Source organism: Melospiza melodia, chromosome Z, assembly GCF_035770615.1.
Source record: "Melospiza melodia melodia isolate bMelMel2 chromosome Z, bMelMel2.pri, whole genome shotgun sequence".
NCBI lineage: Eukaryota > Metazoa > Chordata > Aves > Passeriformes > Passerellidae > Melospiza > Melospiza melodia.
The window spans coordinates 14,932,302-14,958,574 of NC_086226.1; the positions used below are offsets into that span (position 1 = coordinate 14,932,302).

The 26,273-nt window shown below is 37.8% G+C and overlaps 1 protein-coding gene across 1 annotated transcript in view; it reads left to right on the forward strand.

Moving 5' to 3' along the window:
- Positions 1 to 25,927, forward strand: part of MAMDC2 (MAM domain containing 2) — a 55,427-nt gene extending 29,500 nt beyond the window's left edge. Inside the window, exons 4-14 of the mRNA XM_063180783.1 lie at positions 187 to 271; positions 1,299 to 1,436; positions 3,719 to 3,975; positions 6,647 to 6,740; positions 9,261 to 9,407; positions 10,304 to 10,569; positions 20,012 to 20,105; positions 21,798 to 21,950; positions 23,694 to 23,953; positions 24,578 to 24,662; positions 24,973 to 25,927. Coding sequence (XP_063036853.1) covers positions 187 to 271; positions 1,299 to 1,436; positions 3,719 to 3,975; positions 6,647 to 6,740; positions 9,261 to 9,407; positions 10,304 to 10,569; positions 20,012 to 20,105; positions 21,798 to 21,950; positions 23,694 to 23,953; positions 24,578 to 24,662; positions 24,973 to 25,034 — 1,641 coding nt within the window. The 3' untranslated portion in view covers positions 25,035 to 25,927. The remainder of the gene's footprint in view (positions 1 to 186; positions 272 to 1,298; positions 1,437 to 3,718; positions 3,976 to 6,646; positions 6,741 to 9,260; positions 9,408 to 10,303; positions 10,570 to 20,011; positions 20,106 to 21,797; positions 21,951 to 23,693; positions 23,954 to 24,577; positions 24,663 to 24,972) is intronic.
- Positions 25,928 to 26,273: the final 346 nt, after the last annotated feature.

The following is a 26,273-nucleotide window of genomic DNA, read 5'->3' on the forward strand; positions in this document are numbered from 1 at the left end:
AGTTAAAGAGGAACACTAGCTCCATCTTTAATGCATTCTGCCAAGGTCTCTCAGCAAAAGCACATCTGACTGTAAGAGGATGATGGTTCCCCAAGAAACATTTAATTTGTTCTCTTTTTTATCCTGTTTAAATATTCAAGTTACTAATGAAATTCTAAAATTGACGGTTTGGTTTATATTGTGCAGCTGGTACTGGAAGGTGAAATGGGACAAGATAAATCCACCAGTATAGCAGTTTTTGAAATCAAAATAACTTCTGGATATTGTATTGGTAAGTACTCTTCTCTCAACCCTCATATTCTCTGCATGGAAGAGAATGCCTTGTTGGCAGTTTTAAAACTGGACGGAAGATCTGGCTTTAAAAAACAGACAATGGCTTTTTCCTAATTGAAAAGTATACTGCCATATTCAATACAGATCATTTTTAAACTAAGAGTGCACAAACTAGTAAGTGGGGTTTTTTCACCTATCTCTGTGATATATATATACACAAATACACAAATACACACACACATGCACACACACAGATATATATACATATATGCATATTATATACAACAGTGTAATTCCAAATCTATTTATTGTTCAAGCAGGAACAACTGTTATATTTTAAAATGTTTGCACTGCTTCAAATATTAGACATAACAGCTGCATGACTATTTCTGCTCTCTGCCTGCTCATGGCTTCCTTACAAGTATCATCTTGAGGCTACAGACAAAAAACTGTGCTGATATATATATATTTATACTTACTACCATTTCCTCATGATATTTGCTAAAAACTGCTAATGAAGTTCAAAAATTCCAGTGTCTAGGAGGCTGGGAGATCTTTACATTTCTCGAGAGCTCTGGTGGAGTCCAACCAAGTTGTCACAATTCTTTGGCTCTGTGAAGGAGACAAAGCAGTTGCATTACTGTTATAAAATACTTATCCTGCTTTTCTTCTGGCCATCTCTGATTTACAAGGGAAAGTTCTGCTTTGACTATTTACTACAAGGAGGTGGTGTATTTAAATATGCATTGTTTGGTTCTAAATTACAGCAGTCCTATCCTGGCAAATGGTGAAAATACAGATTGGTTCAAAGAGGATGGAAATGAAAATTTTATCAAAAAATTATCAAAAAATTTGGATAGGTTTGCTTCTGTTTATTATGAGCTCTTAAATGCTGTGTCCAGTTTTATAAATACAGGCATTATCTGCTCTGCCATATGTGAAGTGAGGCCAGTGCTTAGCAATTTGCTGTTCCTATTTCTGTGATGAAAATGTGTGCACTCAGCTGGTGGTGTCTGCAATTGCAGAATGTGACTTTGAAGAAAATCATCTTTGTGGCTATGTGAACCGCTGGAATCCTAACGTCAACTGGTTTGTTGGTGGAGGGAACATTCGGAATTCTCAGTCTATCCTGCCCAAAGACCACACACTTAACAGTGCACTGGGTAAGCAACAAATGTAGAGCAGAAATATAGTGGAAAAATCCGAGTGTGTGATTCATGTATGACTCTCATACTGCGAGTTATTATTATGTGAGTTGTTTCCATTGTGGGGTTGGGGTGGGGATGGTAAGAGTGATTTGTGGGAAAAAAGGGGGATTAGAAAGAGGTTGGGGGATTTTGCAGAAGTTCAGACAAAATTGCCTGTAAGCTTTATAAAAAGGTTGTTACACTCTTTGCTAGGATTCAAAAATACTCAAAGATAAGAGTAGAATTTTGGATGTGAGAGCTGGAAAACTCAACTTTCTGTGTGTTCTATATGTATGGATGTCAGTAAATTTTAGATTCTTGTACTGCTGCTCTGTACATCTGGCAGGGGTTTTCTTTTCAATGACTATTGAGAAAATTGAGTAGGAAAACTAAGGTATTAAAACATGCTTGGAGAATCTTGGGTGAAACTGTACAGTTTAGAAGTCTTGTTTCTTTCAGTCAAATGTGGCACTGTTAGACCAGCCCCTCAGAGACATAATGCTGGGAAAAATTATTGGAATTTTTGCACTTGCCTGGTATGTAATGCTTATCCTGTAGCACCTTGCTCGGGGAAGAGATTTTTACACAGCTGTGAGGAAGGCTGTGAGATAACTTCACCTTTGCACAAGGTACCACAGCAGGTGATGGTCAGGACGTGGGGCTGGTGCTGCGCACTGTGTGTCTTGCTTGATGTCTGCCTGATGCTTGTGGCAGTGCAAGGAGTCACATCTCATGAAAAGCGGGGTTGATCCTCTTTCCTTAACTCATGCCGCTGTGCCTTTTTATTTACTTCACAATTGTGTGAGTTGAGTACAGAGTGTCTCTCCATGTCTTTGTCACCCCCGGCACTAAAATGCCTGTAAAATTCTGATTGAAGTTTAAACTCGCCACAACTTCAACAGCAGACAGTGGATCAGCCTATTAAATATGTACTATGACAAGAAATGCTCCCAGCTGGGAGGAATGTTTTCTTGTAGCCACAGCATTTCTGTTTCACACCAAACCCTCACTGCTGAGCATTTACTGAGAAGACTTCAAGAAGCCTAAAGTCACAGAAGAGCCTTTTTTTTGCAAGAATTGGGCTGTGAAGTTGCATCATCCAGGGAGATTGTAGCTAAACTATGAGATGTGCTAAAACTGCAGAACAAAAGTGAAGCTGAGAACCTTGCAGGCAAGTATGGCTGAAGTCACCACTCCCTGGCAGTGGGCAGTCTGGAGGAGACCCAAAGCCAGCAGTGCTTTCCCCTCCTTCCACCTGAGTGAAGCCTGAAGTGACCTCTGAAGGTCTGAGAGTGCTGTGTGCCAATTGATGTCGTGGTGCCACTCAAACTGAACAGCACGGTTTGCAGTGCTCGTGCTGAAGTACCCCTCCAGTCTGACACTTCTGTCTTCTCCAGGCCTTCTACTTGTGAGGAGCCATTTTTTGTTCATCAAATACTGCTTGATGCTGTGCTTCTGGGAGTGCAGAAGAAGAAAAACTGCAATGCACAGCATGTTTGTGAACATGGATGTGTCCTGCTTAAATTGAGATAGCACTCCCGAAATCAAAATATTAGAAGCTGTACTCTTAGAAAATCCTTCAGGTCATATTGGCTCATATTCATGATGGGGAGATACTCTCCTCAAATGTAATGCATTTTTCTGTTCATTAACATCTCCCAAAAATCTTCTTTAAGGATTTTACATAAAAAGTCCAGTCTATGCAGTAAAAATAAGACATTTTTTATAAACCAAATTCTAGATACACTAAGTGGATATCTTAAGGACTAAAAGCTATTTGACAATAATTTGATATATTAAATGAACTGCTTTGTAGAAGATGAGAAAACACATGGCTTACAATCTTGTTCATTTACTTGAATTGCTTCAGCCGAAGTTGCACTTAAGAGAGACGAAATACTACACCGAGGGAGATAACACAGTTGTTGCACATTTTTCCATTTATGAATGGCTTCCAAAATTTGGAGTTTATTACATTTCAAATATAGATAAATATATTATTTCTAATAATAATAAAGACTTAAGAAAATAAAGAGCTGGGACTGACTATTTTGCCAAGTGGTATCTTAGCCAAACAATTTTGGGTTGTACATAGGAGGAAAAGAGAGGAAAAAAAACTTTTAGAATCACTAAAATTTTCTAGGAAGCAACCATGTTGCTCATAGATATATATGTCTAGCCCTTGTTCATCTGCTGATACTTCTTGTACATGGTGTTCTTTAAAGAGTGTCTTATGCCAAATATTTCTCTGCTTCTAGGTCACTACATGTACGTGGACTCTGTGTATGTCAAACACTTTCAGGAAGTGGCCCAGCTAATATCACCAAGGACCACAGCCCCAATATCTGGCTGCTTATCTTTTTATTATCAGCTTAAGCTGGAAAGCAGCATTGTTTTTACTGTTTACCTGAGAGACATGAGTGGCTTTTATGAAGAGATCTGGAAAACAGACAGTGCACTGAATGCAGACTGGGCGTTGGCAGAAGTCGACTTCAATGCGCCGTATCCCATGGAGGTAAAGCAAACCTTCCTGCTCGGTCCAGCTGCGACTTCCAGATTGCCTCAGACACGAGTGCCAGCTCAGGCCAAGCCAGGAACACAGCAGGCACCAGGCAGTATCTGAAAGACAGCTGTAAAGGTGTTGGTGATCTGTGATATCCTTTACCCTTTGCATAAAGGTCAAGGAGAGATCACTTTCCATACTCATGCTTGATTTTGAAGCCAGGGGGTTTAGTGCTTGATCAGAGTATCTTGGGAGGTTGTAGTGTTTCACTGATGGGAAGTTTTTTAGTTGCTGAATAATATCAAGGTTCTCTCCGTTCCCTGTTTCTATGACTCTCTGATTCATTTTTAAGGATGCTGAATATCATAAAATAATGCATAAGAAAAATACTGCAGAAGAAAAATTTTAAAAAATACTTGAGGTCTATTCTCCACCTTACTTAGATCCTGCAGTTCATGAGAGAAAGTCCAAACTTGGGTCCTTTGTACAGTAGCCCTTAAATGTGAAAGACAGCTCTTGATGGTTATTACAATGACTGTCAAGAGTATCAGAAAAAAATTGAGTATTTTATTCCCTAGTGTTTTCTAAAAAGTACCCCAAACTTAAAAGACTGAAATAAACAGTGTATGTATATTATATACATACATATATACTTACATATATGTGTATTTTACACATATATATGTAATTTTTATATATATACAAACATATACTCTCTCTATACATACATACTTCTAATACATGGATTATAGATAAATTCTACTTGCTTTAATTCTACCTAAGTTATTTGCTAATTCACCATAACCCTGTAGACTTCCAGAAATTACTAGGGGTAAAGCTAATTTTCATGAGATATTATGTAGGCCTTTTCCACTCTATATAAAGTCAGTGATAATCCATTCAAATCTTCACGGGAAAGGAAGGCAGCTCTCAGAAGGCTTCATAATACAGAATGGTAAGTGAATTACTGATTCACTTAATATAAACTAAATTCATGTTTAAAAAAGGGAAACTCAGTCCTAGCGCTATCGATGGAAATTAATTAATGATCACTTAGAGCTTGGCAATACTGTTGTTGAGTTCGTGAAAATATCCTCTCATTTCCTGGCAGCATTCAAAAATCCATCCAGAATGTTGGAAACTATCCATACGGGAATAAATTGCAAAACACAGGATGTTGTACCACTGGGTAAATGCTCAGGGAAGCCTTGTGTTCAGCAGGGTATGCAACTTCAGCTCTCTCCGTTAAAAAAAAAAAAATTAAGAAGATTTTAAAAAGATTAAAAAATATTGTCCAAGAGGGAGATGCAGATAATGAAAAGTATGGAGAAGTTACATCAATGGAATAACAGTTTTCAGCCCTTATAAAAAAAGATGGAAGTAGAATATGTTAGAGATTCTTAAGAGCCATGAAGGATTAGAGAAAAGATTAACTGTTCCCTGTTTCTCAAAATTTACATTGCTGTTCCAAGTTCTTAGTTACCATGTAACAGTTTTAAAATAAAGCGAACAGAGGGTCTTTTCATATGTGATTCAACCACAGAACTCACTTCCACAACATACCTAGATACCATTATTAAGATCAGTTAAAAAACTGATCAGAAAAAATTAATGGGAAAGGAAGAATTCATCAGGAATATAATGTAAGGGAAGAAGAACTGAAAGCCTGTGATTGTCTTCGGAGCACCTGTAGGTGCTCTCTGCTGGAAAAAAGGCACTGGGCTACACAGGCCTTTAATCTGCTCAAGAAATTTCTATGTAATTTAGCACAGAGATAATTTAATAGAAATAATATTAAACCTTAACACATAAATTCTTTGGTTGCTTCGAGAGGGTTGTTCTTCTTTGTTTCATCTAGCTAAAGAAGATTGCTCAGGATTCTTTCACTAGCTCTCCTAGTCTGCAAAACATCACAGGCATTGCTTTCACTGAAACGAATCTCACTCTGAAAGCTTTTGTCCTTATTTCCTTGCTTTGTCCCTGGGGCTGGCTCTCAAAGTTTTCCTGTATCTCAGACCTTTGATACTTAAGAGAAATTTTAAGACACTTCCTCAAGAGTTATAGATGGTCCTCCACTTACTTGAGGAAATTATTTCCCCTGGGAATGGCTAAATACAATACATTGTTTGATCTTTGTGGTAAACAAAACACAGCAATAGCTTTTCTGGTTCTTAAATAAATTCTGTACAGGAAATCTTCCCTGACAGCTAATGCCAAGTCATGGGTTTCAATATCTGAGGATATTTACAGAAAACTCTAAAATTTAATATATTAATAGAAAAGTAATGAACACAGGGGGTTTTTAGCTCTTGATCCAGACAGATTCTAGATAAAACTGGAGGTTTAGTCAGTACAGGCTGATGATTGTGAATAGTGGTTTTGTATAATACAGTGGCAGAAGCCTTACTGCATCTTTAAAAGTGGTGCTTCATAAAGCAGAAGAGCTATATTCCTTTTGGTGTTTCCTTGACCTGGAGTGAGCAATGATCTACACCTAAGGTCAGGCTCTGATTTATATCCCTAATAAGTGATATAATTTAATTAGTCCCAACACTTTCAGCACTATATGAGATGTGCTGGAGTCTGTCTGGGACATTCAGTCAGAATTCTGTATTTCAAAGATGTGTACCAAAATTATTGCTGAGTGTGTGGCAGACGAATAACAACTTATTATAATTTCTAGGTAATATTTGAAGTGGCTTTCAATAGCGCCAAGGGAGGTTATGTTGCCCTTGATGACATTTCTTTCTCTCCGGTTTACTGCAGCAATCAGACAGGTATGATGAGCTCTTGCTCCTATTTATCTCCCTTGTTTCCTCCCTCTGCCTTGCCCCTCAGAACTGTCTGTCAGTATTTGCAGTTTTGGTGCTACCTTCTCAGCTGACCAGCACCACTGGGCTCCTCTTCCTTCAGAAGACATAACAGCAGATAACACCTGTGCCATTCATTTTTTTGGAAATCAATTCTTAATGCTTCCTTTCCAAAGACCTTGCCTCAGGGTTCTGCAGCTGGAGTGCTGGACTGAGCGCTGTATTTGCATCACTACTGGTTTTAAGAAATTACCACTTGCAGGCTTGTCACAGAAGGAGAGTGTGGATTTTCCCAGGTGTGATGGTATGAGGAAGAAAATGCCCTGGGCTTCTCATTAATGCCAGTGTAGGCATTCTTCATGCCACATGCCCTGAGGTGTTCTACAGAGCCAAAACATGAGCTTTGCCTCCCTGTCTTCACTCCTCCAGGAGGTATTACTCATCTCAGGCAGGGCGTGTCCGTCGAGTATTTGTTAGGTTTTCCCAGCAACAGACACCACCTGAATCCCTGTGACCTCTGATGTAGAGGCACTTGGCACAAAGGACATTGGCATTTGTGAATGCAGCCTCTTAAGTAGCTGGTTGCTGGCGTTTTACTCTGGCACTAAAAGATAGTCAAAAGTAGATGCCATCTTTTCCTTTGGTCAGAAGTTTGAATTTTTTGGCAAATTCTCTAAAGTGATCAATGAAAAAAGGGCTGTTTTATCCCCTTTTTATCTCAGAGTATCTGCTAGCTCTGCCTCCACTGCTGAAGTATCACTGCTGAAGCAGGCAGATGCCAGATACATTAATCATTACTAATCCACGTCTCATGGCTGGGTAAATCCATTGTTTCATTATCTCCTCAATAACTTTTTGGTATTTGCTTTATTTTGGAACAGAAATCCTAAGTTATGCTTGCAATTTTCACAGGATTGGAGCTGCTTATCTGTTTTCTCCATTTTAATTTTCAGACAACTAATATCTGTTGAGAAATGGGATAAATTTTATAGCATTTTCTGCCTCAATGGTTGAAGTTCAGGTCTAATCTGAATGGATCAGAATCTGTTCTGAATATGATAGGTTCAACTAGAACTCCACCTACTAACTTTGATTTTGAAGGTTTGTTTTGTGGTAGTTTTGGGATTTTTGTTTGAGAAATGAAAGTAAATTATTTGCTTTATACTCTTTTACATACAACATATACAACATATACTGTTTGATCCTTCAGACTTATCAATTATTGTCATCTTCAGTTCTTCTGAGTAGAAATGTTAAAAATGTTTATTTTTTCCTAGAAGTTTTGTTCAACAAAAGTCTTGATGTTAGCCAAATGGAGGAAAAGGTACCAGAGTACTTGCTCAGCAAAGGCTGAGTCAGAATATGGGTTTAATGTCACATGGAAGTGCTCCACCTGCCTTTTCTTTAACTAGGAAAGCAGAGGTGGGAGGCCATGGCTGCAGGAAGAGTTAAGACATATAGGAGGGCCTAGATTTGGCCTGTCTGAGACTCAAAAGACCTCAGGCATCACTCCAAAGCCACAATTTTTGTTCTCCTAAAGCTGATAGCCTGTACCTGCCACTGGTGTAAAAGCTCTCTTCGTCTCCATGAAGAAAGGTCATATGCGCTGCTGTAGAGTGATGTACACAATGTCCTGTGTCTGGGCTCCCGGCAAAGCCAAAATTTGCAGGATAGCTTTGGGTTCTGCCTCTCCTTCCCCAAGCACCTTCTGTAAGCACCTTCACCTCACCTATGGTGAGGCCTTTGAAGAAGTAGAAATGTTTTACTTACTAGCATGGCCCATATAGTATTTTTTCAGACTGAAGCAAGTTCTGACCCATGAATTCCATACTGCAGGTCTAGAGAGAGCCATCTGCAGGGCTGGGCGGGTCTTAGCTTTGCTTTTAATCAACTTTACTATAAATGGTTCAGCTTTCTTCTCTGCAGTATTAGCACTGTGTGAGGGCGAGCTCCAGAGCAAAGTTTCCATGAGGTGGTACAGGAACTAAAAACAGTTTGGCTTATCTACTTCGAGCATGCACATGCACACCTAACTATACAAAAGATTTTTAATAAATGCTCTTTAAAAAAATACTAAATGTTGATGTTCAGTGCACACACAGGCACATGGACACATTCATTTTTTCCGAATAATCTTTTGAATGAAGGAGCAGATAAAAACAAATGGTCTGAATGTCTTTGTGAATTACCTATCCTGGAGGAATAATCTGGTCTTAGTATCTGGAGCTCATTTGTGTTTTAGGGGGACTATGAAGCAAGGTTTCTCCTGGCTCCAGCAAAAAGTATAAGATAAGACCAACTTGCAGTAGAAATTTGATAGTTTGATTTCATCATGGCTGGGCACTATATGTGTAACATATTTGCACATGCTTATCGTCGGTAAAGAAAAGCAAGATGAAGCAAAGTATGCTTTGGCATCCTTCTGCATCAAACCTATGTTTATCACACTGTACTCATCCTAACAGAACATATGCGTCTTTCTTTTAGGAGCTCCTTTCAATCCTGTCAATGCAGGCTGCAATTTTGAGGAAGATCTGTGTAATTTCTACCAAGATCACAAAGATGGCCCAGGATGGAGCAGAGTGAAAGTGAAGCGCAATGTGTATAGAGCAGGAGATCACACTACTGGATTCGGTGAATCAAAACTGCTTTCTCCTAGAAGAGTCAAACTATATATAAGTGTTGTATAAAAGGTTAAGGTTAACCTATTGTATCATTGTTCACTCTGTTAAGTCATATCACTGCCACAATGATTAGCTTGTCTCAGTGCAACTCTCTGCCATTAAAGATCAGCGCTCACAGCTTGGTCCTGTCTGGAGCTCTGGCTGTGCTTCCCCATGTGTAGAGGAGGAAGGTCACCTATTGAATAGTCAGGCAGGACCACAAATCAGAGTATCTTCACTGTACTGCTCTCTAGTTGCTGGAGGGATGAATCCAAAAAAATATGGAAGTAAATGTAATAATAGGTTAATGCATTTTTTTTTAGAGAGCAGAAGTGGTCATTTAGGTTTTCTAGGTTTAGAATAGTTGGCTTTTTTAAGGGAGAACATAAATATTGTGTAGTGAAACCACATGATGAAAAGACTGTTAATAAATTCTGAAATTCAGACATCTCTTTAAATAGAGTATTCATGGTTATTAATCATATGCACTAAGGTCTCAGTTCTTTATACTTGATGCAGGGAATAATAGGCCTTGTACCCCACCCTCCTTTTTTTTTTTTTTGTCTCACAGTGGTAACCCTGAAAACTCTCACTAGTTTTCCAGTGAAGCCAGCAACCCAGGGAATTTTTCAGTATAAATTTGATAAGTGTTTATTTCTGGTAACTTAGCCATGTGCTAGTTTAGCTAGAAGCAGACAGGATGCTTTTGGAAAAAAATGGTTATTTCCTGTCAGAGTGTGATAATCTATTTCTTGCCAGTTGGAACTGTTTTTATAACCCAAGTCTGATGCAATAACAGAAGCTGCTTTAATAGCAAATCAGCTGTATTAATACTATATTAAATACAATAATTATGCTGTCTTGCAGGCTATTATTTGTTGGCAAACACAAAGTTTACATCACAGCCTGGGTACATTGGACGTCTGTATGGCCCGACCCTGCCAGGAAACCTGCAGTTTTGTCTGCGTTTTTATTATGCCTTATATGGGTTTTTCAAGATGAGTGGCACTCTTGCAGTTTATATTTTTGAGGAGAATCATGTTGTTCAAGAGAAAATCTGGTCAGTCTTGGACTCTCCAAAGGGAGTTTGGACTCAAGCTGAAATCTCCTTCAAAAAGCCTATGCCTTGCAAGGTAAGACTCTTCAAATTTTCCAAATTCTGAGAAGAGATTTTCCTTGCCTTCTCAGAGTTCTTTGTTATAGGATTAATCCTAAGTGAGCTATACCTGCAAAGTAAATTAGCTGGAGATTTCACCAGAGGAGTTCTACCAAAAGCCATTTGAGTCTTAGTTTCTCAGCATGCTCCACATCCTCTCATTTTTGTTTGTTTGTTTCCTATGTGAGTCATATCATCGTTGCACTCAGTTGCAGATTTTAATTAATCTAAAAAGTACTGGTAAGTTCTGGTCAAAATGGGGATCTGTTCCTTCCCTAAACTCAACTGCTGGGTTACAGTATGAAACTAGAAGTCAGTGTAAATGAGAGCGATGGACTTGAAGAATTAGCAATGTCTCCTTGGAGAGGTCATTACATTATCTCAGCACATGAATAACACATTGGTACTTGACATCACCTCCTGAGTAAGTCCTTAAGCCATTGTAATTCCTTATCTCCACTCTTTTTTCAAAGACTGACTTTTACAAAGATTTCTGTAAGTGCTACTTCTGTATTTATCCTGATTTCTGTAACAGATTTTCACTATCAGTGAGTCATCTACAGAGAACCAGATGGATCACTACATGTTGACCAGAGTGTGACAATATGTTGAACATTTGAATGAAAACTTGTCTTACAACTCTCAATATTCCTAAATTAAAGACAAGCATAAATATTTTCTCCACTAAAAATTAGTTTTTGAAATAACAGCAGTTACTGGCCATAAAAGGTCAAAACCCAGCTGCCTAACTGTGTTTACAGGCAAATTTACATTTAAAATTTCAGTCCTAGTTGTGGGGAAGTGTTTTATGTCAGACACCTGATATCTTAAAGTTTCAATGGGTTTTTTATGTGCTTTATCCATAAAACATAACAGAACTGTTAATTCCCTTTCAAGTGTTAGAGAGTAAAAAAAGAATTTTATTAGTGCCCAGCAAGTGCATACTAGAAAAGTTTCTCATAGTATCATCCCAAGATACTTGTAGAGAAGTTAAAATTACAAGCTTATAATTTACTTTTGTCATCTCCTGTTTAGGTATTTCTTTATTACTTCTGGAAGGGTTTAGTAGCATAATCAACTGCATGAGTAGTGGTGACATCTGAGCATGACTGTTAGAACTGGTTGACAGTCATGGAGGTGGCAGGTTTTTAGCATCAGACATATACATGGAAAATCTTTTCCAGCATGAATTTGTGAAGAACAATTTTTGTTTTCCTAGAAGTCAGGATATGTAAAACAGTTGTGAGGAAGCTTGCCTCCCTGCTTCTGAGTATGGAGATGTGTAGGAGGGGGAGAAAAACTATGTTCTGCAGAATGGTTTATTGGCCTCTGTCAATTCTTAAAAAACTTCTCTGGATGCTTCAAGTCTTGTGAAAGTCTTCCTTCCCATGGAAACAAGTTGCAAAAGGTTTCTGTTGAGGAGGCATTCCTCAAATATCACAAAATATTGGGAGATTTATTGGGCTTTACATAAGTCAGCATGTGTTCAGCAAACCATAATTTAGGCACCCCTTAGCTAAATAACTGTATTTGACAGGGGGTTAAGTTCATAAGGTTTTCCTTAGATAAACAGAACAAAATGGGTGAAGTTCTGAAACATATTAAATGGAAAAGTACATCAAGGTGTATTACAGATGGGAAGGTAACATAAAAAATACAAATATTGCGAAAGTTTAAGCATGTCTGCTTAAGGCAGAGGGTGAAAACCTGGTGTAGTTACAGGCTGTCTGCTCATAATATTTAGAAGTAGGCTCAAATGCAGTTGCACAGTGAATTTGATTCTGACTTTTCCTTGCAATCTCATGTCCAGCTCTTCAGCCTTAATACTTTTAAAAGTCTTTTCATGCTTTATTTTGTTTGTTTCTTCTTTTCCAAGGCAACAGAAGGAAACAAAGTATTACTGTGTGGTACTGTGTAAACACTCAGATTAGTTATCTGTGAAGATGTGTCTGCCTAGTGGTGAAATAGCTGGCAAAAACCACACTACACATTTCAGTGTGGGGCAGCCGTGGAGGTGCACCAGTTTTGGCTGGTAGAAAGAAGTGGTAGGAACCAGCAAGTTAGGGACTACGCTTCTGTCTCTGGAGAGAGACAGTGCTGAGAGACATGACAGAAGCTTGACCTCTTTTGTCCTGTCTCCTGCAATCTGTCCTTATGTCTCTTGCATCCTCACTGAGGCATCTTTGTTTTATCTAACCTGTCCCATAGGCAATGAACCACCCCTCTGCCCCCCACCCCAGTCCTCATCTTACTCTCAGCTCTGGACAATCCAATTTTTTTTTCCCTGTAATATTATTCATGTTCCATTCTGTTTGCCCTGCTTGTCCCATTTTTTACAAATTTTAGTTTCTAAAAAACTAATGACTTGACAGAAAAGATAGCACTGCCATAAAGTTCAGACTCTTGACACTTTTCTGCTTCTACTCCAAAGCCTTGGAGTGCTCAAGCTTTTCACAGAATTTTTTTGTTTAATAGGGGCAAAATAAGCCCTTTTTCCTAGCCTTGTTCTCGGAAATGATGGAACTGTTTTGAATTAAATCTTCCAAAATAAGGCTGTACCAAGGACCTAGCATGGAAAATCTGAGCTGAGATCATTGTGTCTTGGCAATGTTATAGACAAGTGAAAAACAGTCTTTCAGTGGAGAGAGGTGGTCTCAAAATAAGATAGGACTGCCACCTTTCCTCTAATACAGATGTAGTGACTAATGAGCCTATTTTATTTTTTTCTGAGATGTATCATATGTAGACTTGGATGGTAAGAAGTTGTACAGTAGTTTGGCTGAGCATCTTCTTGGTTACCAGGAGCCACTTTTGGATCGGGTCAGCCCATGTGGAAACAGTAAAGAGTCTCCTGGCTCTTCCTTAACAGCTGGTCAAGTCAACGATAATGTGTCCTGAAGGTCAAAATTATTTTTTCAGCCAGAAACAATTGCTATAAAATAACCAATTACTCACATCCTTCATCTTTTTTCTTCTACAAATACTACTCCCAAAGCTTTGAAAAATATATTAAATCCATCTGATACATTTTAATTTCGATAGCATATTTGTTTGCATCAGGACAATAAAAAGATGCAGATTTTCAGTTCTTGGTTTCTGTAATGGCTTTTGCAAGTTCTTTTTGAATTAGCTAACTGCAGTCTGGCACAAGTTGATGGCTTGAGTTCTGTGAGCAGGAAATATGAAGCTGGCCAGCTGGCTTTAATATGACATTTTGAAAATAAAATGTTTTAAAGGCTAGGCAGGTATGATCCAGCTAAACAAGTCATAAATGTCTATACCTACATACATATATGTGTGTTTGTGTGCATATATATTTATATTTATATATAGGTGTGTGTGTGTGCACATACTGTAAATACACATGCTGATAATGCTAGTGAAAAGGCAGGGAATTTAAAATCTGATTTCCTAATTTGTACTTGCAGCACTGTCTCATTATATTGATTTATACTGTACCCAGGAAATCAGTGTGAGAAGAAAGAAATACAAAAAAAAATTCTAATGTTTTTTGACATCACTTAAATCCTTCATGGTTTATTGTATAAGCCTCTTTAAGTGCAGCATGAAAACCTAAATCTGAATTATATAGATTATTTTCAGTTGATAGAATGTACTGAAATTGATCTTCCATGCCAATACATGTCAGGAAAATGTAGGAGCTAACTGGAAGAAAATTTGACATGTCATTTGCATCCTTGAGAAGCTCACATTAACTGTGAAGCAAGAATCTACATTTTAATATTTTGTGTCCATGTGTATGTGGGTAAACACCAGCATGGAAAAATATTTTTCTTATGCAACTTCACAACAAAGTCCAAATACCTAGGTTAAAATGAAGGTTTGAGTTCAGTTGGATCTGCTTTTATCAAATCTGCTCATTTTTGCTAGATTTGGGTTACCATTCTGAAGCTCAGGTTTTTGAAAGCAAACATCTTGTGGTTTTTATCCATCATGCAAGCTTTTGCAATACTACCTGGTAAAACAGTGCTTGAAGCTCCCAAAGAGTTCAAAATCAAATCCTCAGAAAGGTAATTGGCATAACAGTCTATCCTACTACCCTATCTAGCTGTGGCTGCATTTTTGTTTTTTTCATTGCTTAAGTATTCTCTTATTCCTCTTTGATGGTTTTTTCCTCACTCTCTTTACTTGAGTTTATCAGCTTGCTTTCTCTTATCCTCCGCAAGTAATTTTAGCTGCAATTGTGAGAAAGGAAAATCAAGTGACTCTGTGTTGCACTTGAATATTTACATGTTTTAAATCAAAGAGAAGAGAAGACTTTCTCAGAACAATAGTGAGAAACTTTCCTGCAAGATGCTGTGGAGGCCAATAGTAGACATATATTTAAAAAAATACTGGAAAATGGACCTCACAGTGACTGTAACCACAGTGGTCCAGTTGTGACCTCCAGTTCAGTAAGTTCTTCAGCTTTTTTTGGGTCGGACATAATATAAAAGCTTTAGTGCTGGTTTGTTTCTTGTACTGTTTTCCCTAAATATCTGTTATCTGCTGCCTTCCTGGTACTTGATCTGAGTATCTTTGGACCTTTCTTCTCACATCATCACCATGGTGATGCTCAATGTTAAATTATTCTTGCATTTATTTCTCTTTGCTGGCAAGAAATCTGTGTTTCCTGCTTGTCCACCCAAGTCACAGGTAAATGACTAAACTAATCTTGCATAAAAAAACCCCTAGATCTCTGTGATCAAGTCACTAGTGTAAAAAACACAGTTCTCCAGTCAGGTGCCAACTGAAGGAAGGCAGACATCCTCCTCCTCCTCCTCCTCCTCCTCCTCCTCCTCCTCCTGCTCCTCCTGTTCCTGTTCCTGTTCCAACAAAACCTTTATTGGTCTTCCCACAATAAGGTATGCACCCTAAAGAGGCTGGAATTAGCTGCAGTTTTATAGAACAGTACTGTCATTCCTTCTCTTACCTTTTGAAATGAAAAACTTCTTGAAGGATAGTCACCAGAAATGCCTAAAATAAGAATGGTAGAGTTAGTTTGGGAACAGTAGGATAGTGCTGCTAAGTGGGAACCTCAGTTTCTGTGGTGCTTAATACGTGGTTATGGAAACAGCATACTGGAAACTGAAAAAAGTTACTTAGGTTAGGAAGCAGTGCCTAAATGGCTTGCATCTTCTTAGTTGCTAAGCAAGGTGATATGTTGCATGAAATATTACACATCTCCTTTTGGAATCTCCAATCCTTAATGGTCAGGAAACTGTTTAATGGGAATGAGGATAGAGCCCTTACAGTAGATTTGTGGAAATCTATGAGGGTGGTCAGGGACAGATGAGAATATCAGTGTCCTGTGTATATTTGTGTGCAGGCAGTGTTCTCTACTGTGCAATCCAGCAAGAGGAGATGTAGGATAAACAGCCTGTGGCACTAGGTTATTTTGTTAGCTTTATGTTTCTCTTTCATTGTTTGTTTCTGCCCTTGGACAAGAAAGGTTTTCAAAAATACTTGTTCAACTGTCACAAGCTTATTACCAATGTTATCCAATTATTTACGTAGAAGCTTTCATATTACATTTTTTTTCCAATACAAGCTCATTGTATTTACATGGCAAGAAACTGAACTTGCCTGGCAAGTGTAATTTTAAATCAATCTGTTTTAAATGACAGAAGCTTACAGATGTTCTAATTTTGGCTTACTTGAATTCTTGATAAATGCATTTCTGACTGTTTAGGCCAAAGAAATACAAGGCACTTAACATCTAGTTTTATTTAAGCTAGCTATGAGTAATTTGGTCTACACTTAAAACATCTGTATTGAAAATCCCTGAGACAGTCAAAATGGTTTTCCCATCCCCTGTGTGGTCAGTCCTTGGCTTACATGCTTATATGTAAGCTCTTTATTTGCATAACTGACTGAAAAGTCAGGCTCCCTATCTTGTGTGAAAACATCTTGACTGCTTATTCCTGTCAGGTCACACTTTTGTTTCTAGTGTTCAAATTATTTTTTTATTTTGTAATACTTGTGTCACTGTGAAGAAGTTAAAACAGTAGTTTCTCAGAAAAAAAACCATGTCAGACTCCACTATAACTGTTCTTCTTCTTTAGGAAATTGAACTTTGAATGTGTCTAAGTGACAGACTGACTTTTGTGTCTACACAGATTTACAGTGTGTCATTTAAACTAGGAATATTCATTAGGACGGAAAAAGTAAATTACCTTGCTGCAGAGGCATAGCTTCCTTTTAAGTCACCAGTTTGGACTATTTGCATATTTTTCTTCTGTTTGGCTGATCTGGCTCTCTAATTGAGCAAGATGTATACGTTCTGGGATAAACAAGGAGGAAAGAAAACACATAGAACATATAGGGATCCAAGGGAACATATAGGCATCTTCTTTTCTCCCGTTCTCAGTCCAGCTCCCACCAAACCTTCTATGGCAAGCTTCCCACTACACTGAAGGTACCTTACTGCATGTCCTTCTATTTCTTCTCCTCTAAAAGCAGATTAACTTTATAAGCGTGTGAGTTTTAATTCCTTGTAGAGTCGCTGAGTGCTAAAGATGAGAAGTCCCTTCTACCTCACCCAGTATCTGGAGCACAGCCCAATGTGGTGTCTTAGCAGAAGCTTGCTCAACCGGCCGTTTTCATCTGGCATTGCTCATACCTCATATCATCCAGGATAAGTGCTAACAAAGGATTATTGATATTTTGAGACTGAAGGCCAGAACCATTGATTAGGCACTGCAAGATAAACAAACCAGCTTCTAAGCTGGGGCAATGGTTTGGAAGGAAACTGACTCCCTAGCCATGTCCTGTTATTGGAACAAAAAGAAACATGAGAGATATGTTTTATTTTTCGTAACACGGGCAACAACTGCCTTCACTGGATAGTGTTTTTAATTTAGCATCCAAAATAGTATGAGAGTCCAGGAATCTCTGTTACCTAGCTTGAAACAATCAGTATGTTGTTCATCTGCCATGCTTTATGACAAAAAAAGCTCAGCACAAAGAATCCCCTATTGTCTTCTCCAAGGCATGAGATAAAGTCATAAGATTTTATTTTGGAAAAATTGTCCAAGGAAATATTTTAATTCAAAACAAGAACAAATGCAAAGCAACTTGAGATTAGTTCTATTGAGACTGCAGGAAGGATTCAGAGATCTGACTTAGTGTGAAAATGAGTAGTTTTGTGAATCCAAGTTGATACAATTTTGGTAGCTAAAGTTCAAATACTCAAATATTTTGCTTTATGACAGAAAAGTATATTTAAAACAGAAGAAGAGTGAATAAATTTGACCTGTGAATAAAAATGCTCTAGTCCATTGCTTAAAATTAAATCAAGACTGTAACAACAAAATAAAATGAGGGGACTGTAACAATTTCAGTAGATTTGCTATAGCCAGTACTGAAAACTCTGCACTCACAAGTACACGCTCCCAAGTAGAAGACTTTGTAATTTCATCCCTGAAATTACGGAGTTTGCTCATGGCAGTGTGTCCCTCAACACCACAAAAATCAAGTGGAAAACTAGTGAAGCTTAAGCTACAGATGGCAAAGCTGGACAAGTCTCTGAATCAGATCAATCCTTTAGTTGTACAAAGATTACTGGTTCAATGGGCTTTGAGAGACCACAGTTATAGTTGCCATGCTTTTTAAATGGAGGGCTTTCTCCAGGACCCAATGGGTAGTTACATACTTTGCATGGAACAAATTACTGCAATCTAAGAATAAAGAACTTTATCCTGCTCCCAATGAGGTCAGTACTAAAGCATGGCTTAAAACAGGACTCCACAGTGTGGAAATGTTATTTCACAAATGGGGACTGACTTCACTCTTACATGCGTGGTTTTCTGAAGATTCATGGATTTAGGGCTATAATATGTCTTTAGTTCATTACAAATGTTCACCAGAATACATTTATTAAAATTTTGGCCAATGGTATTCACCCAATGTCAGTATCTTATTTTATGCTTATTTTATGCTTTTTTTCCAAGAGATGCTACTGTTTTAAAGGGATTGCCCCTGTGTCCTGACAATGAATTTATAAAGTATGAAAAAATTTTTGTCCTGTTAAACCTTGAGGCTAAGATACAGTTCCACAGTGGGAAGAAAAGAACAAAAAAAGGTGTGAGGTTTAGGCCACCATATGCTGAGCAGTTTTGCATTCTGTGCAGGGGCACTCCTTAACTCCATACCAGTGGTAGTTTACAAGACAGATAATCAGTAATAATCAGGCTTGGGAGCACTGAATTGAAGATTTTCAAAAATTGCTCCTCCCTGGGCAGCATAATGCATACACCCTTCCAAGTTTTTGGTGTAGTTCCTGTTATTATAAGCAAATGAGTCAATAAATACTACATAGCAAAACAAACTGGCAAAATAACATGTAAGTACCATACTGAAAGTGTTACCGAGGCTACTAGAAGAGAACGTACTAAATAAAGCTCTAACAACTTTTGAATGCCATTTTGTACCCATGTGAAACTTGTCAGTCAGCATTTAACCTCAAATATGCAACTGAGGTGTTGTCCAGAAGATTAAACAGTTAGAAGTGACAGTAATCCATCTGCAATCACTAGAATAGAACTCAACACAAAGGAGTTGTTTTGAAAAACTCCTCCTAAATTATGGTCATAACCCCAGTGGTCAGACAGATGGTTTGGTGTAGTTAGGACAAGAAAACCGCCAGCAGTGTTTTCATAAAATAAATCCTAATGTGTCTACTGTAATTCAAAGAAATCTGTGTCAATTTTGGCAGAAGGGCAACTGAGAGTCTTAGAGTTTCTTTACATTTTATTTTACTATCTCATGAGTGACTTGTATTTTCCATGGCAGAATTAACGTTTACTCAAATCAATGATCTTGGATGTTTTTATTAACCTCCACAAACTCAGATGAGCACTGTGAATCATGCATAACATTTCAAGTCTCCTCTGCTACAATGTCATGGCACTGAGCCATTTATGAATAATCCCATTGTGTGCAGTAGTTTGAGTTCCTCTATTATTCTTTGCATTTTGCCACAGCCTTTTTTGTCCATCACTCCACATTACTCCTTCAAATTTATTTTTCCATGGATAAAACCTCCTAGTTTCAGGATAAGATAGCTGAAGATATTTGAGCTGTTCATGTTGGGTGTTGGGCAAGAAAAAAACACAGCCTCAGTGAGTCATGTTTTCTCAGAGAAAAAAAAAAATACTCTAGTAAAGTGGGAATTACATAGAAATATACATAATTTGCCTACAAAAGTGAGAAAATATTTTCTTTACATTGAAAACATACATTTAGTCCCCACTAGAATTGACATTTCAGTCATTGGCAGAATGTGCCAAGGCAAAGTGCATCCATTATTCCTGTTCTGTAGATTTTAAAATTATCTGTGCATTTGGAAAAAACACTTAACATTTCAGACTCTTAACAGTGCCAGGTTTTATACATGACACTTCCTTCCTGTATCACAGGTTGTCTTTGTTAGCTGGTGTAAAAGCTTCTGGGACTGTGGACTTGTGGCACTGGATGATGTATCATTGAGCCTGGGAAGCTGCCAGGCTGCTGGTAAGACCATGTGTATTTGTCATCCAACAGCTGCTATCCTTTTGAGAAGAGTTCATACACCTTCATTTTCCAAGCCTGTCCTACAGCTGACTTCATCCTGTTGTGGTTTCTTGTCTTTTCTTTTTTTTTTTTTTTCCAATAAGTATTGCATAAATCCTATTTTTGCAAAGTAGCAAACATCCAGCAAGGACCAGTTTTTGCTCACAGGGGTACCAGCTAACTCCTAATCAATTCCAGTGACTCCAGAGCAGTTGCATATAGGTGAAAGGTCCTTTGAAGGCATTAAAATAGACTCACAGTTCAATTGAGTGAAAAGTAGTTTTCAAATGGTCCTTAAGAAGCCAGGAATGAACCCTGTGTTTTTCAAAACACAGTGTAATTTTTTTTTTTTTAGGCAAGAAATATAGTTGTGCAAGGTCAAGGCACAGCCTCACCTGAGCTGCAGTTCTTTGATAAAGACATAGAAAAGCAGTCCAAGACTCCCACTGTAGTGAGAGAAATTGAATGGTTTTCAGCAAAATTTTACCCTCTGACATGCACAGGCCAACCTCTCTGAACTCACCAAACTTCCCCTTTTGTGGCTTTGTGAGGTTTGACAATACAACAATTGTATCCTGATTTTTAAAAAAGTTCTCCTGAGGCAGGCACAATCTACAATCCCGTTCCTCTTTGGAATAAAGCCATGCCTTTGCAATGATCCTAATAGCTTTTTAATGACCTATCTTGATTGGATTTTATGCATTCAGGCTAAAGAACAGAGAGAAGTCACATGTACAAAACAAGATGCCATTTTTCCAAACTATTTCCAACAGTTGTCTTGCTTTAATTTTTAAGTAATTGGAAAAGGAACCAAAGCTGCAGAACTGGTATCTGGGTGTAGAGTCATGCCATGGCTTGTCTCTGATGGCAGCAAAATAAATGCCTGAAAAATGCCCCAGAGGTATCAAGGCTTCCTCCTCTTCAAAAGGTGTAGGCAGCTCAAAATGTTTACTTCTGAATGACAAATTAGGATTACCTGACAGAAGCTTCCTGGCATGCACCTGAATTATATCACCTTTTGTATGATCTAATAGAATTGAAATAATGAAAATACTCCAGTAACTGCAGCTCTGTGGTATGTTGTAGGCTGCAGTAGAGTCTGGTGCCAAAGGAACAGAGGACAGCTAAATGTGGCATTGATTTCAGTTCACAGAAACTCCAGTCTTTGACAATGCTCATTTATTATGCATGTTATACATGCTGGGACTTATTAACCTGCTTGGGGTGCCAAAACAGTGAAGAAAATTACACCGTTAATTCTATAACAGTTATAGAATCATAGAATTGCTAAGGTTAGAAAAGACCTCTAAGACCATTGAATCCAACCATTAAAACCAAAAGACCTCATAAGATCATCTAGTCCAAAACACTATTGTGAAGACTACTAAACTGTTTTAAAGAATCCTAGGACTAGTGAATCCTAGTTACTGAGCTAGACTAGGGCACAGATTTCCCCAAAGATGTGAAGAGATTTAAATTAAATTTTATACAACAGTTTGAAGGTAGCTTGTATAAGCTTGTAACTATTGTAAGCATTGCCAGGTAGCTGTAATTGATGTCAACAGGTGAGGAAATGCAATACATTACTTGTGTAATCTTTCCATGTATCAGTCTAACGTATTTGAAGTTTTAAACTATATCCTCTCCTTACAGATTTGTTGCTGCCCACTCCTGGAGAATGCACTTTTGAAAAAGATGAGTGTGTGTTTACCCAGAAGAAGAGAGGTCGTGGGAGCTGGCACAGGAAGAGGGGTCCAACTCCCACTTCTTACACTGGACCAAAAGGAGACCACACTACTGGGGTAGGTGAGTTAAATTCCACATTGAACTTTCAGAACAGAGTTTGGCAGTTAATAAAAAGTATTAATTAAATATTTTAAATGATAACCCAGAAGATAGAGAAAGCTTTTGCTCTTCTATTCAGAAAAGTTACTAATCAAACGAAATAAGCCCATTACACAGGGAACTCATGCGTGGTTTTGAGAATATGACATTTAATCTGAATTATCTCTAGGCCATGTCAATAATTTGACTGTCATGTCCCAAAGTAGCCTTTTCCTTAGGAGATAAAAGAAGAGGATGACTGTCCAGATCTCACAGAAAAAGCTCCTTCCAAACTCCCGGTTTACGTGAATATTCCCTGAAACTGACTTAAGACCTATTTTCAGTTTACGTGGATCATTAAGTAGTCTGAGAAGTGAGGCTGATAGCTTGACTTTAAAACTGAGAGCCTTTTAAGCATGGTCTGTGAATGATTATTTCTTAGTTCATTTCTCAACAGCAAGCTGTGCAAGGGGTTGGGATTCTTCTGTATGAACCCCTTTGGGTTCAAACTTAGAAGAAAACATGAAGAATAAAAGAGATCCTACAAGCCTTTATCTTGAAAATATGCTCCACAAGCTCACTAGTGCAAGTTCAAGTATTTAGGACTCCCATTAGCATGACGGCACAGAAAACTGCATCACCACCAACCACAGCCTAAAGCATACCCTCAGATGTACCTGCAGCTGTCTCAGAATTCCAATGAATCAACCTCTATCAGAATGCAATTCCTGGTGTAACAGCAGCTGTAGTATATTCTTCCTTTGTATTCTTTTCTGTGGCTACATATTCCAACAGATATAACCAAGTTTTAAGGGTTCAGGTCATGAACTGGTGGAAGGCAAATTCATGCCCCTCATTCCATCACTCAGATATCACCAGCTGGAGCAAACTGAAGTGTGTGAGAAGACTGAGGAGCATCCTCACATCCCATCTGCTGCATAAAGCAGCTGTTCTGTTTCGAGATGTACGCTCTGCCAGCAGACAGTGAACTCAGATAATGCAGGAACTCTTCATGCAGTCCCAGTGTTCCCTTTTTGTGGTCTGTCCCTTTACCTGCCTGTCTGTCACCAGAAGTCGTGGGGGTGAGATTGCCTTCAGAGGGAGTGGGAATTCCCAAGGATCAGTTAGACAGGCAGAATGCTGAGAGCAGGAACAGCAGCCAGTGGATACTTGAGAGTACCTTGTGGTACTCAAGAGTCCTATTTTCTGTGCAAGCCCCTAGTGAAGACATCACCTCTCAGCAAGGTTGTAGTTTGGTGGTGAGCAGCAGTAAAGAGAGAAGGTGAAAAGGAACATTATCTACAGCTGTAGATACATAATTCATGCAGTGTATTGGAGAATTCCCAGGCTGGTTTGTACCAAACCTAGTGCAATCCATTTCAAATACTTTGTTGTTCACTATGCATAGAAGTACCTTCAGTTAAAAATCAAAACCTAAAAGCATAATAAAATAACTTGCCTTTTTCTCTAAAGACTGAATCATATTATAAACTTGTTATAAAGACTAGATCTCTTGGCTTTATGAATTCAAACCCAGTGTTGTTACAGCACACCATTATTACAGTATCTCAAATATTACAGTTCACAAATGCAGAAAGTCTGTGAATCATTAACAAAATAGTTTCAATCATGGGGTTTTTTTTAATATAATGAGTATATTGAGCATAATGAACTGTCCAATGTAATGTATCCTACTTTGCTAATATTTACTTATGTCTTTTAAAGGATACTACATGTATATAGAGGCATCTAACATGGTCTATGGACAGAGAGCATACCTAGTTTCAAGATCACTAAGAGGAACATCTGGAAAACAGTGCCTGACATTTTTCTATCATATGTATGGAGCTGGGACTGGATTATTAAGTGTTTATCTAAAAAAGGAAGGGGATGATGAAGAAATACCTTTGTGGAGGAGGACAGGGGAACAAAGCATCTCATGGCTAAGGGGACTCATAGAATATGAAAGTGATACAAACTACCAGGTAAGAAAAAAAAGCAAGAAGCAGTCAAATTGGAATATTGAAATGAAGTATGTACTAGAATCCAAGTTTTGTATTGTTTAAAAAAAAATTACAATAAAATGTTTAAATGTAGGTGACATTGAATGGATACCTGAAGAACATGAAATGATGCAATATCTTACAAATGAAGTTAGGAAGGGATTTATTAAAGACATGAATAAGTTGCAAGTAGGAAAAGAGTTATGAATTCAAATGTATTTAAATGTATTAAATGCTATTTTAAAGTACTTACATTTAGATGCTATCATTTTTTATCAGTAGTGGTAGGGCTTTTTCAAGATCATTTGTGTAATTTCTTTTCCTTCAGTTGTCTGTAGCCCTGTCCAGATTTGACACAGCTACTGAGCTGTGATGAAATGGCAGCTTCTTGTAGGATGATCTTTCTAAGGGGGCACCAAGGAGAAGGAATGATGCAAAGCCAGAGGTCTGTCCAAGGAGAGGGGAAAACAAAAGGCATAGGAAAGTAGAGGGGAAGGGAGAGCAGAGGAGGGGATAAAGGGTATCCCTTGAATAGGTTGCATGGCTATTATTTTTTTCAGTCCTTCCACCACTTGGATTAATGAAAATTTGTGTTTCACTTTACAGATTATTTTTGAGGCAATCCGTGGTGTGTCAATAAGAAGTGACACTGCTATTGATGATATTCTGTTCCAGGCAGGACCTTGTTTGGGTAAGTTTCAAGATACTTTGTAAGAGACACCTGAAATTCCCAGTGCTTGTTTGTGGGTGAGTGATGTTTCCCTTGAGTCTCCATTTGAATTTAGTATCAGGCTGCTGGGTTAGTGCAGAACTTTTACCCTCTAATAGGATGTGAGATCATCCTCAGAATCTCAGCTAGTAAACCAGTGGATGTAAACTTTTTAAAAAACACATGGCAATACCATTTAAATCCAGCATGCCAATTAAATTCTGCTGTAAGTATTCTTATGTATGACAAAAATAAAAATAATTACAGTATTTCTTCATTCTTTGTATTCCAGAAGTGGAAGAAATTCAGTTCTCATCAGGCTATCCAGACAGCTTAAATGAAATTGAGTATTAAATACAGTCTGCTGAAAGGAATGAAGCACATTGAAGAATTGTATGTTAGAAACTGCACGAACTGCCTGTTTTAAAATATGATTTAATTAAATACTGGTCTGGTTTGAATACACACCAATACATAGGAAAAACTTGGAGCACTCATGTTCCTTGCCTTTTCAATGAAATTATTGACTCAGGGCTTGTTAGACCATAATTTTTTGATACTATTTCCTCTTCTGCATGAGGTATCAGTTATTACATAAAGACTTCCCATTTTGCACAGATCATTCATTTTTAATTTTTTTAACGTTTCTGGTATATAAGTAAAAAGAGGAAATTCAAGTTGCACAATTGAAGTCCAATATTGTGTTACCTTAAATCTGCATTCAGTGAATGTTTTGTGTTGGGGATAGAATGGATTTTTGTTAAGAAAATTATAAATGCTTTGAAATAACAAAGAAAATAGTGTTAGCTACTAGTATTATCCTACAGGTTAAGTGCAATTATTCTCAATGACAAATCTCTCTGGGAAACTTAATACTCTGCTGGCAATTTTTTGTGATAGTGTTATATTTTACTATAACAAATGTATTTGTCAATAACAAACTCACTTCCAGTGTTCAGTATAATTCAGCATGAGATGCTGGCCTGTGGAATTATATGAAATGAAACACTTTAAAGCCATAGGTTTTCTGGGATGAGAGTCTTGATGTTTTTGGATTTTTTTTATTAAATAAGTTTGTACACTCACAGAGAATGCACTTACACTTTGCCCAACCACAGATGTCTTGCATTTATATTAATAGGAAATTGAATTCACGTCTTGTTAATTTTTAAGGTTTTATGTATTTGTGTGTAAGGTTTTTTTAAAATTTACTATAACTTCCTAATAAAATGAAAGTTTGAGTATCATCCTATTGCTCTGCTCTATGTTTCGTACTAATCAGTGTAAGGGGAAAGAACTGAACCGAATAAAGTAGCCTGAATTCATTATTTTTAACATGAAGAGAATGAAATGTGTGGATCACATTACCTAAGAAGGCCAACAAAAAGTAATCTGAACTGCTGCAGGAAGCTATGTACTGAGTGGTAGAAATTATTCTTACAGCCACCATATCCCGATCCTTTCAGAACAAAGAATATGCTTTTCCTAACAGCCTATAAGGATCAACAGCACCTGGGATGATCTAGGCCCTTGCATCTTTTGTAAATTTTCATTTTGGTGGCAGAAACAATTGAAGAGAATGTTCAATGTAAT